Genomic DNA, 18,767 nt, shown 5'->3' on the forward strand with positions numbered 1-18,767 from the left:
TACCCAGTGCACTACCTGGATGATGGATGATCTGCGGATTCTATTGTATTGCAAATGAACATCCATTAAACGGTTTAATTTTTAATCTGCACGGACTGTACTTCGGGCATCATGACTCAAAATCGAGTTGTTGGTTCGTATTCAGCCTGTGGCTGTTGGTTGCATCATTTCTCTGGAAGCGCGTTTGTGCCGCTGATGCGGTGCCCAAATTACCAGTGAGCTGGTGCTCAATTTGCCGACCTCGGAAGGACGACAGGCTGAGTCAACCACCCTGACATTCATTCATCGATCGACCGAGATTCGAACCCAGGAACTAGGATCCCAATCCAGCACCCGAACCGCTAAGGCAACACCAGGCTCCATAATCAAGTGACGTCATAAGAGACTTTTCATTTTCCAAGAAACTACAAATTCCTGCCCTAACCAGCAGGGGGCACTGCATCAGTGGCACAGCCACGCCCTCAGCCAAAGATGCCACCCCGCATGTTGTGCTGCATACCAATGAAGAAGAAGAACGACCTCAAAGCTGTGCAACGTCATCGGCTTCACAACAATGTTTATACCGTTTCCCTGGCGACCTGCACACGTCATAATAAGGGTTGCAGTTGCACTACAATAATGCGAGATTATATACAATTATCGTATTTCGAATTAAAATTAATTAACTGATTCAATGTCAAATTTGACAGTTGGAGCCACTTATGCCCTTTGCCTCCATTTCATATTTATAAACAAATTTCCAAATGATTTTGGATGCGACACAAGTTTTAGCAACAGGTTTATAAAGTTGACAGGTAAACAAAAATTCGTTACTTCTTGCCTTTGGGCTTTTCCTCCACACATCGAGAGCTTGTTTCGGCGTAGCTACAGGTACAGGTACAAAGGTGTACGTTGCATGGTGTCAAGAAAGGTCAATTTAAAAGGTCATCGGAAGGTGTCACACTTTCTATAAATAGTCGCCCAAAACTTTCGTACGTACATGGGAACCAGGAGACTTACGGGAAGTGTTTGCGACTATTGGTGGCCATTCCAATTAGCCGTTCAGGAAATTCTAAGAACGAGACGCTACACAGTTCAAGATGAACCAACTTGGTTAGTTTTCGTTTTTTATTTGGTATTTCTGGTTCTCGGCGATCGTTCATGACGCGCGCCGGGATTCCTGATCACGTGCTCGTGTGCCGGGATTCCTGATCGCCATCCAACTTCCGTACTACATATACTACGTTGTCGGATCCCCCGGCGCGGCTCCAGGGCAGGTCAACACACCACCCACGGGTGCACCTGCACGATGAAGTTCCCGCGCGAATCGCTGCTCTTCGCGCTCTGCTTCGTTGTAACTTTTCTCGCTGCGGCTCCACCTGCGGACGCCGGTCGGGTGAGCGTCCTGCGAAGGGCCAAGGAAATGTTCCGACTAAGGTATAGCGTACTCGCCCTCAGGGCGCCCCCGCCGAGGACGAAGGAGCGCTTCGTGCCGGGCAGCCCCGCTCGGCCGTTCACCCTGAGGACGTTGAACGGATCCATGGCCTTTCCACACGGCGGGGAGTTCCTGGGGAACTCGTCCTTGATCTTCCACGCGTTCACCAACGAGTCCGCGTTCTCCGAGTGTCTGTGGTCGAGCGAGGAGTCCGTGCTCGCGTTGGCGCGGGGTCTGCCTCGGATTAACGCGCACCTCGTGCTGCTCGCGCTCGACGGCAGCGCCTATCGGGACGTCTTGTGGATCCGAGACCGTGTCGAGCACGTGGTGTCCGGTCTACGGTGCGAGACGCTTGAACTTGCAAACTTTTCCCACATACACCTGCACACACTCATATATACATACACAAACACAAACACTCATAATTATATACATACATACACACACTCATATATACATACACACACACAAACACTCATAATTATATACATACATACACACACTCATATATACATACACACACACAAACACTCATAATTATATACCTACACACACACACTCATATATACATACACACACACAAACACTCATAATTATATACCTACACACACACACACACACACACACACACACACACACACACACACACACACACACACACACACACACACACACACACACACACACGGAAACGCACATATATACACGTCAACACGTGCACACACACACACACACACACACACACACACACACACACACACACACACACACACACACACACACACACATACGGAAACGCACATATATACACGTGCACAATCACACATACACACACACACACACACCTCGTTTTTTTCTTTTCTGTTCCTCACAATTCTGTATCACTCTTATACACACACACACACACACACACACACACACACACACACACACACACACACACACACACGCAAATGCACATACATACACACCCACAATCACACACGCAAACGCACATACATACAATCACACACACACATACACATTACACACACCTCGTTTTTTCATTTCTGTTCCTCACAATTCTGTCTCTTACACACACACACACACACACACACACACACACACACACACACCCAAATGCACATACACACACACACAAATGCACATACACACACACCCACAATCACAACCGCAATCTCTCACACACACACACACACACACACACACACACACACACACACACACACACACACACACACACACACACACACACACACACACATATGCACACATACACACACAAACATGCACACACACACACACACACATATGCACATACACACACACCCACAATCACAACCGCAATCACACACACACACACATGCACAGACACACACACACACACACACACACACACGCACACACACACACACACGCACACACACACACACACACACATATGCACACATACACACACACACACACATATGCACACACACACACACACACAAATGCACGCACATACACACCCACAATCACAACCGCAATCACACACACACACACACACAAACACAAACACGCACACACACACACACATATGCACACATACACACACACACATGCACACACGCAAATGCACATACATACACACCCACAATCACAACTGCACTCACACACACACACACACACGGAAGCGCGCGCACACACACACACGGAAGCGCGCACACACACACACACACACACACACACACACACACACACACACACACACACACACACACACACGATCAATCCCTTTCCCCAATTAATTTTCACAACCAGATTATTTCATGGAATTCTGTGAATCTTGCACGTGGCTGTTCTGAATAAGAATATATTTCCTTACCTTTCTGTCTGTGTTCCAGCCATGCAGATGATTTGCGCAAAAGGATCCACTACGTGCCCCTACCCGTGTACGACTTGGGGAACTGGATCCCTGCCTTGCTGTATGAGTGGATGTGCTACGACCATGGCTGTGACTTGGACCAGGCTGTGTTTCAATCTTCCTGTAAATATACCTTAAGACATTCCAGTATGCCACAAAATAATTGCACTCCACATAATACTTGTTACATTAAATACTGTTGCGAATATGGAATTTGACCTCCATATCCGCTTGTAAATATTCCCCTATTTTCTCCGATACTCCCCAACTCTCCCCTTACCCCATTCCCTAGTCCCATTGTCTGTAAACAACACCCATTAGAGCCGATCTTCCCCTTCATTCCCCCATTAAATGTCGTGCCCAGGTCCCCCGCACCACACGTAGACAATTATAGGACATCTTGCTAGTTATTCTTAATCTATGTCAGTTAAGGACTTGTTTCCATTAATTATGACTCTTCGTTGCACCAGAATGTGATGATATGGCACCAGTAGGAGTTTAGGACCTTCCCATACCTCCCCGCATCTCTTCCCATCATCTCAAGCTCCAACAACAACCACAACAACAGCGGCTTTGCGTCCTCACTCCGGCTCGGTTGGCCGCCATTGAACATGTGCTCGACGGGGTTACCCAGAAGGGGGCTCCCTGTCGGCCCCTCGTCAAGGGCGGAGCCGGTAACCCCCGCACCCAATGAGAAGCCATGGGCCGATGCCATATGGGGCGGAGCTAACGAGCGAGGGCGTGTCACTCCCCGCCGGATATACGCGGCCCCGCGCCGGACGTGACGTGAGATGCGCCCCGAGCTTGGAAGGACAAGACGCCACCCTCCCGAGCGCTGAGCGACCTCCCCGGCATCTCCACCAAAGTCGCGACCCTCCCGAGCGCTGAGCGACCTCCCCGGCATCTCCACCAAAGTCGCGACCCACGAGCGCTGAGCGACCTCCCCGCATCTGCTGGACACGACCGTACGCGATTCTGTCCCTGAGCCGGGTGCACCTGAGCCATCGACTGCCGCTTTCCTGGCCATCAAACCCCGTGTGAGTGAGCCTTGTCCCGTTTATTTGTGGTCTGTCTAGGGTTAATATAAGGTTGTGTCTAAGTGCCCACCTTCCTATGTTTCCCTCTTGTCCCTGTAATCTAACCTTTTCCGCCTTAATATAACCTCCTCCGGAGGTCTTGAGAACTGAACCCCTGGTGTCGTATTGTGTCATTATAATCCAGCCGGGTGTCTTCTTTTTCTAATTGAGCCAGCATAGCGCGGCTTCGTCGACGTTCGAGTACAATCGGGTAACTTGTACGGATACGGCGGCCATCCCGCTCGGCCCACCATACCATCAAAGTCGTATCTGTAACAATTGGTGTCGAGGAGTGGAATTCGAACCCGGGACTAAATTAGTTAGGCCCAAATTTTGGGAGGGAAAATCGATTCGGAGCGCGTTTCCCGCGCGAAATTATAACGGCAAAATTTCAATTTGTTTTACGAAAATAAAAAATAAAAACCGAATTTTGAAAGTCGCGCTATGGCGGATCAAGACGGCTGGGGTCCGGTAGGGGAGAGTGAAGCAGGGTCGGTCCAGGACCAAATTGAGGGACATGAGGGACATGAGGAGAGCGAAACAGCGGGGGTAGCAGACGCGCGAAATTGCGCCTCGCACATAGCTACGGCGGCCGCACCCGCTGCACAAGTGGGAGGGATGGCCCAGATGCAGGTCCTCATGGAGCAATTTATGGCGCAAATGCAGGCGTCCCTCAAACTGCAGAGTAACCAATTGGGGAACCGGATGGATGCTCAGAGTGAGCAAATGAGGGTTGATAGTGGGCGAATGGAGGGCCAAATGGGGGTAATGGGAAACCAAATGGGGGTAATGGGAAACCAAATGGGGGTAATGAGGGACGAAGCGAGGGGTACCAGTGCGAAGTTAGACAATAATTTTGAGGAGTTAGACAACGGGATAAAAGAAGTAAAGAATGGGTTAACGGGGGTAGAAAATAGAATGGCTGCCCAGGAGAATCAGATAGAGGGAGTGAAAAATGGGTTAGAGGGGTTAGAAAACAGTATGGAAGGCAAATTGAGGGACATGAGGGACCAAGCGGAAAGGGAAGTTAAACAAATGGAGCAGCAGATAGAGGGGGTCAGAATGGGGGTAGAAACCAAACTGGATGCTCACAGGGAGGAAATGGAGCAGATGAGGGTGGCATCTGGGCAGGAGATGCAAGTGATGGGAGAGGAGATCAGAAGAGGAGTGAGTGAGGAGGTCGGAGGAGTGCGCGAGGAGGTGAGGCACTGTGAGGAGCACATGGAAAAGGAGGTGAGAAAGGGGACTGTAAAGTTACAAGGGGGCATAGAGGACCTGACGCAGGAGGTGGAACAGCTGACGGAGGGACAAAAAGGACTAACGGAGCAGGTTCAAAGGAACACTGCAGTATTAGGAGGTTTAAAAGCGACACAAAACGACATAAAAAACGACTTAATAGCGACAAAGAGGGAATGTCAGATGGTACGTGAGGGACTGACAACGAGGTTGGACGAGGTGATAGAGGTAATGGAGACGAAGGACCGGCAGGTGAGGACGCACCTGGAAACGGTCAAGGTAGCCTTGGAGGACGAGCTTGAGGAGACGTACCGGGGAATAAAAGAGGTGAAGCACAAATTAGAAGAAGTGGAAGAAGGGATGAGTGAAATTAAGAAGCGACGGAGAGGGGATAAGAAAGAGATAAAAGAGGAGATAAAAGAATTGGTCCAAAGTCTGTGTTTGGATCGTGATGATGTGCTCATTAACCGGATGAGGGATTCGCAGGTGATGGAGGAGAAGCGAAGAGGAAGAGGACCCGGTGTAAGTGGTGACCAATATGGTCGTGCGTATGATGCGCCAGGGGATTTAAAAAGCTTGGGGATTGGTTTGGATCCGGGTGTTCGTGAAAGGCCGTTGGTGAAGTGTGCGACAGGTCTGGTGTGCGAAAATGGAGGTGTGCAAGAAAGTCCGACTCTGGGGTGTGTGAGGAAAAAGTGCGTACCAAGGAGTGAGTGTGCTGGCGAGAGTGAGTCGGTCGTAGCGCGTGTGCGAGGGAGCACATGGAAGCGTGGTGTGGTGAGTGTTACAGAGGGTGTGACGGGAGAGTGTGCGCAGGAGTGTGCGCGAGAAAGGTGTGTGACGGACAGGTGCATGAGGAAAGAGTGCGCTGTCAGAAGTAAGGAAGAGTGTCCACCTGTGGTGAGTGTTACAGAGGGTGTAACGGGAGAGTGTGCGCGAGAAAGGTGTGTGACGGACAGGTGCATGGGGAAAGAGTGTGCTGTCAAGAGTAAGGGTGAGTGCGTTGTCACGAGTGGAGGTGAAAGTAGTGAGAGTGACATGGAGCGTGAGTTAGTTGTGACAGGTGAGCGAGGATGTACACCTGGGATGGAAGGATGCACACCTGGAATGGTGGAGCGTGAGTGGGAATGCACGCTGGAGTTGGTGGTGAGGCACGTGGTTGGGTGTGCGAATGAGGGCACACCTGTGATTGTCACAGAGGAGGTGACCGAGGAGGGGGCGCGAAGAGGTGTATTGGTGAGGTGTGCGAGCAACGAATGTGTGCCAAAGTGTTCGGTGGTCAGGTGTGTGACCAAGGCTGTGAGTGGAATGGGTGTACCGAGGTGTGAAAGAAAAGGTACGAGGAGAATGGGAACGGCTGCATGTATGAGCAAGAAAGAGGTAGCGTATGCATGTAGGCCTGCAGGTGAAGCGTCGACGGTAACCGGGTTAAAGGTTAGGTCGACTTTTAGCCGAAGCGGGCCCTCGGTGCGTGCCGGGCTTCGCGTGCCGCGAGAACCAGCGGGGATCCGAGCCACGGCGGGTTCGAAAGGACCGCCGTGCGCGATCCACGCTGGGCCTCGCTTTGAACGGCCACGTCTGTGCTCCAATAGGCGGAGCGGGCAGCCCGATAGGAAGGGTCGTTATGGCGACCACGTTTTGTTGAGACGTGCCGGCAGGTCGAGATCGGGACATTGGATGGCTCCACGCCGAGGTGATGCGTGGGATCTCGGCCCGGGTAAGCCCCCGTCCCTGCCCCGAATGCCGGACGCATCCAGCCGCAGGCACAAAACAACCAGCATCCATTGCTTGGCTTTACGAAGCCGGGCTTTGGACAGGGATTGGCGCACCGAGAGGTATTAGTGAGTCGACTGGGTGATGAGGTTAGTGTTTTGGACCCAAAATTAGAGAAAAACAAAATTTGATGATTGGCAAGGGATTGGCAGCAGTGATTGGCAGATGATGGGCAGTGATTGGCAAATTTTTAATTTGTTGAAATTTGATGTGCAAAATTGGTAGTGAGAGACCCCCGATGTGGTGGGATGGCATCCCTGCCACCCTTCCCATAGGGGGCAAAGGAGCTATAGTTTATGGGGTGTATGGCAGTGAAAACTAGCCCGGGTGGGTTAGGTTATATTGTAGGGATCTAGAAGAGATTGACATTAGGTAACGTTAAGGTTAGTTAGTGACTGATACCTGTAGTGGGGACGCAGGTAGATTAGTGTGGATGATAATGACGTGGGAGCGCAATAGTTTAAAGGGACGACTGGGAAGCGCAAGTTTCAGAAGGGAGTAGTTAGCTGAGATGATGCTGTGTGTGTGAGAATTGAACAGGTGTGATTGCACAGGTGTGCAACTGGACAGGTGTGTGGAGCAGTGTATGAGTAGTGAGTGTGTGGATCAGCGCGAATGCGCTTGGGGAGAGAAGGGTGCAGGTGGCACCAGGTGTGAGAGCACAGGTGTGCAGGTACAGGTGTGTGGAGAGAGTTGGAGTAAGTGGTACGGAGTGGTGTGCATGGTGCGAAGGTGTGAATGGGGGAAGAGTGGACCCCCATCACGAGTACCCGGGGCGGGTAGTGTAAGTGTTAGGTAGAGGCTACAGGTAAATTGTGGTTGGATATTGGCATCTGTGGTGCGGTTGCAGAATGGTGTTGTGGATGGGTGCATTAGTGTTGTGGAAATGGCTGGGCGTGTAGCCTGTTAGTGTGTGTAGTTGGTTGGGCACTCCACCACTGTGAGGATGTCGGCCAGGTGAGGCCGCAGGTGGGCTCTGGGAGCCGGTAGTTGTGAGTGGGTGCCTGAGGATCCCGGGTGTGGATCGGGCAGCCCAGTGCCAGAGAGGGCACGGAGTGGGGAGAGAGCCAGAGGGCCTTCCCCTGGTAGTTAGGTTAGGGTAAGGAGCAGGTAAGCTCGGAGGCAACTGCAGTGGTGGAGGTGTGCAGGTGGGTAGACCCACTGGGAGAGGTGCACGTCGCAGCCCAGAAATTGTACGAGGGCACCGGGAGATGAATCGGGGGAGTGAGACCCCAAATTGAAGAGCACCACAGTTTGGCCAATGGGAATTGGTTTTTAGAACCCATAGCGTAAGAGGGCCAATGGTTTGGCCGGAGAAAGACCCCGGGTAGTGTAAAGTTGTTAAAGTCATTTAGGAAATAGTTAGGATTGATGAACCTGTCGCACCATACGCAGCCACTTACCTGTGGTGATGATGATGACTCCACACCTGTGTTTTCTTTGTTTTGTTGCAGGAGATGAATCGCTGTGTGGATTTGTGAGACGCATCACGACGTGGATGAGACATTGGGGTGATTCCATCTCTCCCTCCCTAGGAGGGACTGATGATGAATTGGTAATGGCAAATTATGATGTTGAGTTGGAGATGGCAAATTTTGATGAGAGTTGAAAATGGCAAATTTGATTGGTTAGGAGGGAGAGAAGACGAATTTGGTATATGGGAGGAACGGGGAAGACAGTAGGGATGTTTGTGGATTTGTAAAGTAGATGTTTATGGGTAGTGTTGTGTTTTGTGGATACAGTAAGGGGTAAGGGAGGGGCCATGTAGGTTACCTGGTGGGGGGGGGGGGCGTACGATAGGAACGTACCTGTCTCACCTGGTTCCCATGTGCCCCCAGTGTGCATTACCTTATATTGCGTGCACTTTTGCGCCCTTACCACCTTACTCACTTGTTTCTTCTTTTGTCTCCCACCTCCGAGGATCTGGCTTTGGGGTAGAGAGAGAGGAGAGAGAGGTGCTGGCTGCGCAGTTGTGGGCCTGCACTTTCGCTGTTCGCTGCCTGGATCGGTACACCATATGGACCGCAATGTTTGTGGCCACCCACAATGGACCGCAGTTCGTTTGCGGCCAAGCACCACCCGGGGATGGACCTATGGGTCAACGTGGCACCTATGCCATACAGGTGAACCACTTTTAGTTGACACCAAGTGCACCACAAGAAGAGCAAGAGACACCTGCAGGGTTAGGGGTTGTCGCATTTATTTTTAATCATTGAACAATGGTGACTGCACCGATTGGTGGTGGGGTGGTGCTTTTGATGCTGGGAAAGGGTGCTCTGCACGTTATTAAAGGGCCGTCGGCCACAGAGCACTCGTGGGTTGGTGTATCGATGTTGGCAAGCGCGCTCTCTCTATGCATAACATCTGCATGTGTTCCTCCAAAAACAGGTCCTGGATCGTAGTGTAAATAGCAGCGTAGTCTTGTAAATAATGCTCCCTACCGGCTGTATGTTTAGTTTGAGAATTCTTTCCGGATTCGGTTATCCTGTGGGTGTGTTTCTGTGAGGAGAAGGGTGCAACGTCGCAGGGGGACATATTTACTCATTTGTGAATATCTGTAAAACTGTCGCACTCAGGGTAGAGTTAATAGTAGAGGGAACTACATTGCGTGCCACACTAAAGTAGGTAAAAATTTATCGGGTCGGGACGCCCCGAGGGTAGAGAAGGGTGCAATGTTGCGAATATGGAATTTGACCTCCATATCCGCTTGTAAATATTCCCCTATTTTCTCCGATACTCCCCAACTCTCCCCTTACCCCATTCCCTAGTCCCATTGTCTGTAAACAACACCCATTAGAGCCGATCTTCCCCTTCATTCCCCCATTAAATGTCGTGCCCAGGTCCCCCGCACCACACGTAGACAATTATAGGACATCTTGCTAGTTATTCTTAATCTATGTCAGTTAAGGACTTGTTTCCATTAATTATGACTCTTCGTTGCACCAGAATGTGATGATATGGCACCAGTAGGAGTTTAGGACCTTCCCATACCTCCCCGCATCTCTTCCCATCATCTCAAGCTCCAACAACAACCACAACAACAGCGGCTTTGCGTCCTCACTCCGGCTCGGTTGGCCGCCATTGAACATGTGCTCGACGGGGTTACCCAGAAGGGGGCTCCCTGTCGGCCCCTCGTCAAGGGCGGAGCCGGTAACCCCCGCACCCAATGAGAAGCCATGGGCCGATGCCATATGGGGCGGAGCTAACGAGCGAGGGCGTGTCACTCCCCGCCGGATATACGCGGCCCCGCGCCGGACGTGACGTGAGATGCGCCCCGAGCTTGGAAGGACAAGACGCCACCCTCCCGAGCGCTGAGCGACCTCCCCGGCATCTCCACCAAAGTCGCGACCCTCCCGAGCGCTGAGCGACCTCCCCGGCATCTCCACCAAAGTCGCGACCCACGAGCGCTGAGCGACCTCCCCGCATCTGCTGGACACGACCGTACGCGATTCTGTCCCTGAGCCGGGTGCACCTGAGCCATCGACTGCCGCTTTCCTGGCCATCAAACCCCGTGTGAGTGAGCCTTGTCCCGTTTATTTGTGGTCTGTCTAGGGTTAATATAAGGTTGTGTCTAAGTGCCCACCTTCCTATGTTTCCCTCTTGTCCCTGTAATCTAACCTTTTCCGCCTTAATATAACCTCCTCCGGAGGTCTTGAGAACTGAACCCCTGGTGTCGTATTGTGTCATTATAATCCAGCCGGGTGTCTTCTTTTTCTAATTGAGCCAGCATAGCGCGGCTTCGTCGACGTTCGAGTACAATCGGGTAACTTGTACGGATACGGCGGCCATCCCGCTCGGCCCACCATACCATCAAAGTCGTATCTGTAACAATACTTTACTTTATTGCAGATTAATCATGTACAATGTAAGACAATGTACATGTACAATGTACAATGTACATGTACAATGACAACTAGAATGCATTCAAGAGAGGTCCTCACTTACGCTGTAATGTTTGTTTTCGATGAAGTTATGGTCGTTTTGTGATTTAATGTACTCTATCAAATATTTTAGAAGTGCAACAACTCTCTGCTCTCTCAACTCCAGTCCCTTACTCTCTTTGTACCTGATTACTCTTTCGATGTGATTCCTGCTCTGTCGAATTCATACAGTGCCTTCACAAAAGTATTCACACCTCTTGACTTTTTCACATGTTGTTGCGTAACAGCCTAAATTTAAAAAAGATTAAATTGAGATGTTTTTTTGTCACTGATCTACACATAATACGCCATAATATCAAATTGGAGAAATTTTTTTTTTTTTTTTTTTACCAAATAACTAAAAATGAAAAGCTGAAATGGCTTAAGTCAATAAGTATTCAACCCCCTTGCTATGACACTCGAAATTGAGCACAGCTGCATCTAATTTCTTTTGATCATCCTTGAGATGTCTCGACAACTTGATTGAAGTCCACCTGTTGCCAATTCAATTGATTGTACATGATTTAGAAAGAAACACACCTTTGTATATAAGGTCCCACAGTAGACGGTGCATGTCAGAGCAGAAACTTTACCATGAAATCCAAGGAACTGTTCGTGGAACTCCGAGATATAATTTTGTGAGGATGCATATATCTGGGGATGGTTATGAAATAATTTCTCGAGTGTTGAAAGTTATGAAGAGCACATTGAGCTCCATCATTAGGAAATGGAAATAATATGGTACTACCCAGACTTCCTAGAGCTGGCTGTCCGACCAAACTGAGCAACCCGTCAAGAAGGACCTTAGTCAGTGAGGTGACCAATAACCCAATGACCACTCTGACAGAACAACAGAGTTCCTTGGCTGAGATGGGAGAACTTTCCAGAAGGACAACAGTTTCTGCAGTACGTCACAAATGTAGGCTTTAGGGAGAGTGGCCAGAAGGAAGCCACTTCTGAGAACAAGGCACATGACAGCACACCTGAAGTTTGCAAAAAGGCACGTAAAGACTGAGAAAAAGAGGCAAAAGATAATGCAGTCTGATGAGATGAAAATTGAACTCTTTGGCCTGAATGCAAAGCGCTACGTCTGGCGGAAACTGATCACAGCTCATCAAACATCTAACACCATCCCTACCGTGAAGCATAGTGGTGGCAGCATCATGCTATGGGAATGCTTTTAAGCGGCAGGGACTGGGAGACCTGTTAGGATAGAGGGAACAACGAATGGAGCCCAATACAGGCAAATCCCTGAGGAGCACCTGCTCCCCACTGCAAATGACCTTAGATTGCGGTGAAGATTTACATTCCAACAGGACAATGACCCCAAGGATACAACCAATGTAACATTGGAATGGCTTCAGAACAAGACCTTGAAAGTCCTTGAGTGTCCCAGTCAAAGCCCAGACTTGAATTTCATTGAGAATCTGGGGAAAGACTTGAAGACTGACGCTCCCCATCCAACTTAACAGAGCTTGAGCAAATCTGCAAGGAAGAATGGGAGAAACTCCCCAAATCCAGACGTGCAATGCTGATACATACCCAAGAAGACTCAAAGCTGTAATCACTGCCAAAGGCACTTCGATGAAATATTGACTCAGAGGTTGAATACTTATGTAAATTTGATATTTCTGTATTTCATTTTTAATTATTTTGTATAAATTTCTGAAAAAACATTCCACTTTGACATTTATGGGGTATTATGTGTAGATCATTGACAAAAAAAAAAATCTTCAATTGAATCCATTTTAAATTCAGGGGTGTGAATACTTTCTGAAGGTACTGTAACTTGATAATATGAGCAGCTGGAATAACCAGGTTTGGGAGAGATTCATATTGTACATTTCTCTATTGTACACACAGACACGATTATTGCAAAACAGTAATACCCAGATTTACGTAACACCTTTTACGTCATTTAAAAAATACGTCATCAAGTTATTAATCCCGCCAACTTTGCATTGCCAACTGTAAAAATGCCAACGTTCATTTCAAGTTGTGGCCAGTTCAACCGCTTCTGCAAGAGGTACCAAATATAAGAAAAATTCACTCTAAAGTGATGTTCTTTATTTTTATTTAAATATATCTGCTAATTGTTTTTTATTATATTTTTTGTATATTTGAATATAACTATCATTAACCAGTAAAAGGGTAATAACATAAAAAGGCAACATTAGGAATGCATCGCCCCCTTATTCCATTTATTATGATGAGAAAGATTGCTTTCATTGATGGCACTTCAATATTCGTCGCACGTTTCAGGAACGCAACTCCAATGTAAAGTGGGATATAACAGTACTCACATACCAGCCTATGGCCACAGTGTGAGTAAACATATTGTAGTTCTATACAAAATTTCATTTTATATTATGCATTGTGAGTTAAAAGTTTTACTCATCTGAGACACCCATAATATGAAGCTCTGTGTGAAATTTGGCGATTCTAGCTGCCTTTGATGTCAAGATATTCTGCCGACAAACACACAGACAAACTAGAACAGCACTCGGCACAGCACATACCTCCGCCATGCTGAACAGTACAAACAGGTGAACCAAAATCTAATTGTTTGTTCTTCTCACCGAACCAACTCATCCACCTCGTTTTGTCATAATCCGTCCACAACTTTTTGAGATATCCTGTATGTATATCGGTTTTAGCCTTATCACTCAATGGTGAAGAATCACTTTAAAAAATTATCTGATCCAGGTCTTCACCAAAATCGAATAATTTCGTCCTTCTCACACACCCAACCTCTCCACCAAATTTCGTTAGAATCCGTCCACAACCTTTTGAGATATCCTTGTTCATAAACAGACAGACAGACAAACAGACAAGAAATATGTCGTGCATAGCACGATACTTGCGAAATTCCTAAAATAAGTTGATGGCCTATGTTGACCTCAAAAATATATAATTGGTGGTTGAATTCAGTGACCTGGTATGCAAATCCTCTTAAAATTTCAAGTTAATCAGATGAAAATTGAGGATTTTAGAAGCTTGGCCTATGTTGACCTTTTGGCCTATGTTGACCTAAAAAAAATACGAGGTGGTTGAATTCAGTGACCAGATATGCAAATCCTCTTAAAATTTCAAATTAATTGGATGAAAATTGAGGATTTTAGAAATTTGGCCTATGTTGACCTTTTGGCTTATGTTGACCTCAAAAAATACTAGGTCGTTGAATTCAGTGACCAGATATGCAAATCCTCTTAAAATTTCAAGTCAATCAGATGAAAATTGCGGATTTAAAAATTTTGGCCTATGTTTACCTTTTGGCATATTAGCCTGGTGTTGGCTTAGCAGTTAGGGTGCAGGCTTGGGATCCTAGGATCCTGAGTTCGAATCCCGGTCGATCGCTGAATTAACACGAGGGCGGTTGACTCAGCCTGTCATCCTTCCGAGGTCGGCAAATTGAGTACCAGCTTGCTGGGATGAATGATCCGGTGTGTACCCCGATTTAGAATAGGTACACCGTATCCCTGTGCATCGTAAGAGGCGACTAAGGGTTGGCGTCAGGAAGGGCATCCGGCCATAAAAACATTGCCTCAAAACAGGGCCCCATGAGGTCATGGGGCCCGCAAGGCCAACCCCCACTCTAACGGGGAAAAATGGCCTTAAAACGATCATTCATTGACCTTTTGGCATATGTTGAATGAATGAATAGTTGGTGGTTGAATTCAGTGACCATATATGCAAATCTTCTTAAAATTTCAAGTCAATCGGATGAAAACTGAGGATTTTAGAAATTTGGCAAAGTTGGCGACCTTTGGCCTATGTTGACCTATTGACCTTTTGCCCTCAAAAACAATAGGCTTCTTGCTTGTGACCAACTCTAGCATTTGGTGAAGTTTCGTGAAGATTTGTTGAAAACTGTGACCTGTAGGTGACATACAGACAGCCAAACAGCCAGACAGACAGACAGACACACAGACAGACAGAATAACGCACAAAACCAACCAATATACTTGAAAAAATCTTCGTTGCAAGTAACGAACAGAAAGAGGTGAAACCCTAACCTCCATCCACCTTCGGTGGTGGAGGTAACTAGTACAGACTGGACTTGGCCTATGGCCGCAGCCTAAGGAAAAATAAATAATCCATGTTATGTTGTTTTTTTCGGTGGAAGTCGTGTCTTTATTAATTTTATAACGTGTCCAAGGTTGGAGTCCAGATCCAGTGAGAAACTTGGGACTTAAGTCCTTCCATGATCAATTTGTTTCTAGCTAGTTGGTCATCCATCTGCGAATTCCCCTATTCCCATTCGCCTTTCATTCATCTCCTGAGATTTTGTATCTGCTGCTGTCAATTTTGAAAGTCATCAATGAAATGTAATATAAATGTAGACTTTGCTGTCCCCTGTGACTGTGCAGCTCTGTCCATGCCTGTGACGGTGAAACGACTGGATGCTCGTTATGACTGGGCCATGACACATTGGGACGAGAAGCAGGCGCGGCCGTTGGCAGATGGTGGAGACGGCTGCACCGATCCACTGTACGTACGCCATGCGGTGGCTTTCGTGACTCAGGCTGGAAATTGCTCCTTCTTTACCAAGGTGAGCTGTGGTAGTCTATCCAGGGTGACTGTATATACAGCATGTGTCGTGGCTGTCTGTTGTCACCCATAAACTGTATCGTTACCATAAAGTTGTTTTTCTCTCGTACTGGTAGGCCTACTTGATTCACTGTACCATCCAGTCTGAAATTTGAGATGGTTTAAAGGGGAACCCAAATGCTCAGATCAGATTGACGCTAATCTATCCCTTGATACCCGACAAAATAGATATGATGTGTCTTTTTCCGATTTCCAATGTATAAAGTAGGTAATTTTGCAATTGACGGTGGAAATCTTCTTCTTCTTCATGATTAGTCGTGACGTCGCATCATGAAGTCCACCGCTATTTCCGTACTGTCTCCGCGTTACATGATTTAACTCAAACGGCGAATATTTTTCGAATCTCTTCAAATATGCCGGGTCATTGCATCCTTGGTGGTTGTAGTAATACAAACCAAGACGGTTTCATGCTAATATCCGCGTGTGGATCGGGCCTACAAGATGTTTGTGCGGGACATTTTACAGGGAACTCTTATGAAACAACAGAGATGGCTAGATCTTGTGGTTATTTGCTACGATTGAGAGAGGATGCCATCCCCGTGATTATGCAGAAGAAACAACCCTCACATTAATCTGTAAGACGATCTCTGCCGAGCTAACAGCATATGGACACTTGCAATTTGAATGGTGAATTGAACACCTGTGTTGGTCCGCCGTCGACCGATCTCACCTCATTAGATGTGCTGGCTAAAATCGCCGCCACCTTGCCCTGTGCATCTGAAGAGCTCATAAACCCTAGATAACGATACCCACGACCACCCCCATACCACCACCCCCTACACCATCCCTCAATAATCCCCCATCAATGGTAACCCTTGATAATAATACCCATCGTGACAAACCCCCCCACCACTCCCCCTCCACCATCCACCACAATCCCCCATGAACCATCACCCACACAATACTCACCACCATCCCACACCCTCTACAATCCCCCATCAACCGTGTGCATGGGCGGTTGAGTCTGTTCCATGTCCTCTCCGTACTGTATAATTTATTCTGGAGTGTTATAACTGATTGATCAATTAATACAAAATCCCTGATAAACTATCAATTCAATGGAAAAATAAACCAATCTGTAGTGAACATTCGACCGGACTTTTCACCTGCACTACCAACACCGCCATCTTCATGAACACCATCTTCGTCTGATTCATTCGCATGAGGTTCAAAACGATTCGGATCTACAATACCCGCAAAAGTGTCTCCATCACGAATTGTGTCTTCAATAGTTTCTTTAAAATCCCACTGATCCATTTCAACATACCGAGAACCTTCACAGTTGCTAATGAAAGTGGAATCAGTATCGGAATCCGAGCTTGGAATGCACTGGTTCTCTATATAAATCCGCTATTTTAATAAAGGTGAGTTCATGGTATGACGTCACTGGCGAAATTCAAAAATCGACATTCTAAGCCTATTTTAGACACTTTTCTGATCAGCAAACAAACAAAAAATTTGTTAAACTACCCATGATTCATTATTTTCAATGGTTTTCAGAAAAATGATTTTTGCGTTTGGGTTCCCCTTTAAACATTTTGTATATCGCCTAATTTTAATAATTAATCTATCTATAATTCCAGTAATCTCTGTGTGTATGTTTGTATGTTTGTATGTTTGTCTGTGACCGCTGTTTCTCGACAACCACGGGTCCGATATACTTTAAACTTGCCAGGTATATTGCTGGGGACCCGAGGATGTGCCTTTTCAAGGTTTCATATTAATCGGAGAAGTAGTTACCGAGCTATGGCGATTTCTTTACCAAACTCCGCAAGCCGTTCGCTTTGGACCAAACCATTTCATGTAAATAGAGGGGGGGGGGGGGGGGGGGATTGTCACCGTACTCGCAAGCCGTTCGCTTTGGACCAAACCATTTCATGTAAATAGAGGGGGGGGATATAATTTTCGATATATATATAGTACGGGCATGCCCTAGTAATAATAAATGTCCCTTATAAGGAACTTTAACAAACGTCTTTAACGTTCACTTGGCTGCGCCTGGATGGGTTCGAGGGTTGTGGCGGAGCGGCTGAAACTCGAATCCTATCGAGATTCCTCCTGATAACTCCATCTTTGCTCTTTACTTCTGCGGGTTCCTTCGGATTATTCCAATGCAGTATTTGGTCTTCCGTTTGATGACCTCATGCGATTGCTGACCTGGCATCCCATGTGTCCTTATCCCGTCCCCTTGGTCTCACTCACACTTATTATTGTTGCTGTTTCTATTCCCCCCTTTCCGTTTTGTTCCATTTCATTCTGCTCCTGCTCTTCCACGAGCCTCAACCATATATATATATATATATATATATACAAAAAAACACAGGAGGTCATTAGGTCCATCAAAGCCTCTGCTATGATTGCCAACCCATGGTTGTTTGGAGATGCCCTATCCTTTTTAAATGGTAAATATTCAGTAAGGACATTCTCTCTCAGTCTCAGGACCGAACTCTCTTATCTGTCTCCCTCTTCCAAATCCTGGTGGCATCTGGTCAAATCTGTTTCTGGTGTTTGTTCCCCCCTCCATCCCCTCCCTCACCTCAAATGGCCACACGGCTGACTCCGCACGTGAAAAAGCTGAATGCCTCAACTCTGTGTTTGCCTCTAAATATTGTGTCCCAAACCCATCCCTCTCTGTACCCACCGTACCCAGTCGTACCTAGCTGCTCCTGGACTCTGTGTCCTTTCCTCCTGACAAGGTGGAAAAGTTTCTGTCAACCCTCGACTGGGATTCTGCAACTGGACCTGACGGCATCAGCCCACGGGTCCTAAAATCCTGTTCTTCCATTCTTTCACTCCCTCTCTCTGTTCTCTTCACCCTCTCTTTTGCTCAA

At 47.4% G+C, this 18,767-nt stretch overlaps 1 protein-coding gene across 1 annotated transcript in view; it reads left to right on the top strand.

Moving 5' to 3' along the window:
• The first annotated feature begins 839 nt into the window (after positions 1-839).
• The window catches only part of LOC137433396 (uncharacterized), a 105,290-nt gene continuing 87,362 nt past the window's right edge, over positions 840-18,767 (top strand). The window contains exons 1-3 of the mRNA XM_078785919.1: positions 840-1,755; positions 3,301-3,443; positions 15,696-15,877. Coding sequence (XP_078642045.1) covers positions 1,289-1,755; positions 3,301-3,443; positions 15,696-15,877 — 792 coding nt within the window. The 5' untranslated portion in view covers positions 840-1,288. The remainder of the gene's footprint in view (positions 1,756-3,300; positions 3,444-15,695; positions 15,878-18,767) is intronic.

Source organism: Myxine glutinosa, chromosome 10 (assembly GCF_964187855.1).
Source record: "Myxine glutinosa chromosome 10, kmMyxGlut1.1, whole genome shotgun sequence".
Taxonomy (NCBI): Eukaryota; Metazoa; Chordata; class Myxini; order Myxiniformes; family Myxinidae; genus Myxine; species Myxine glutinosa.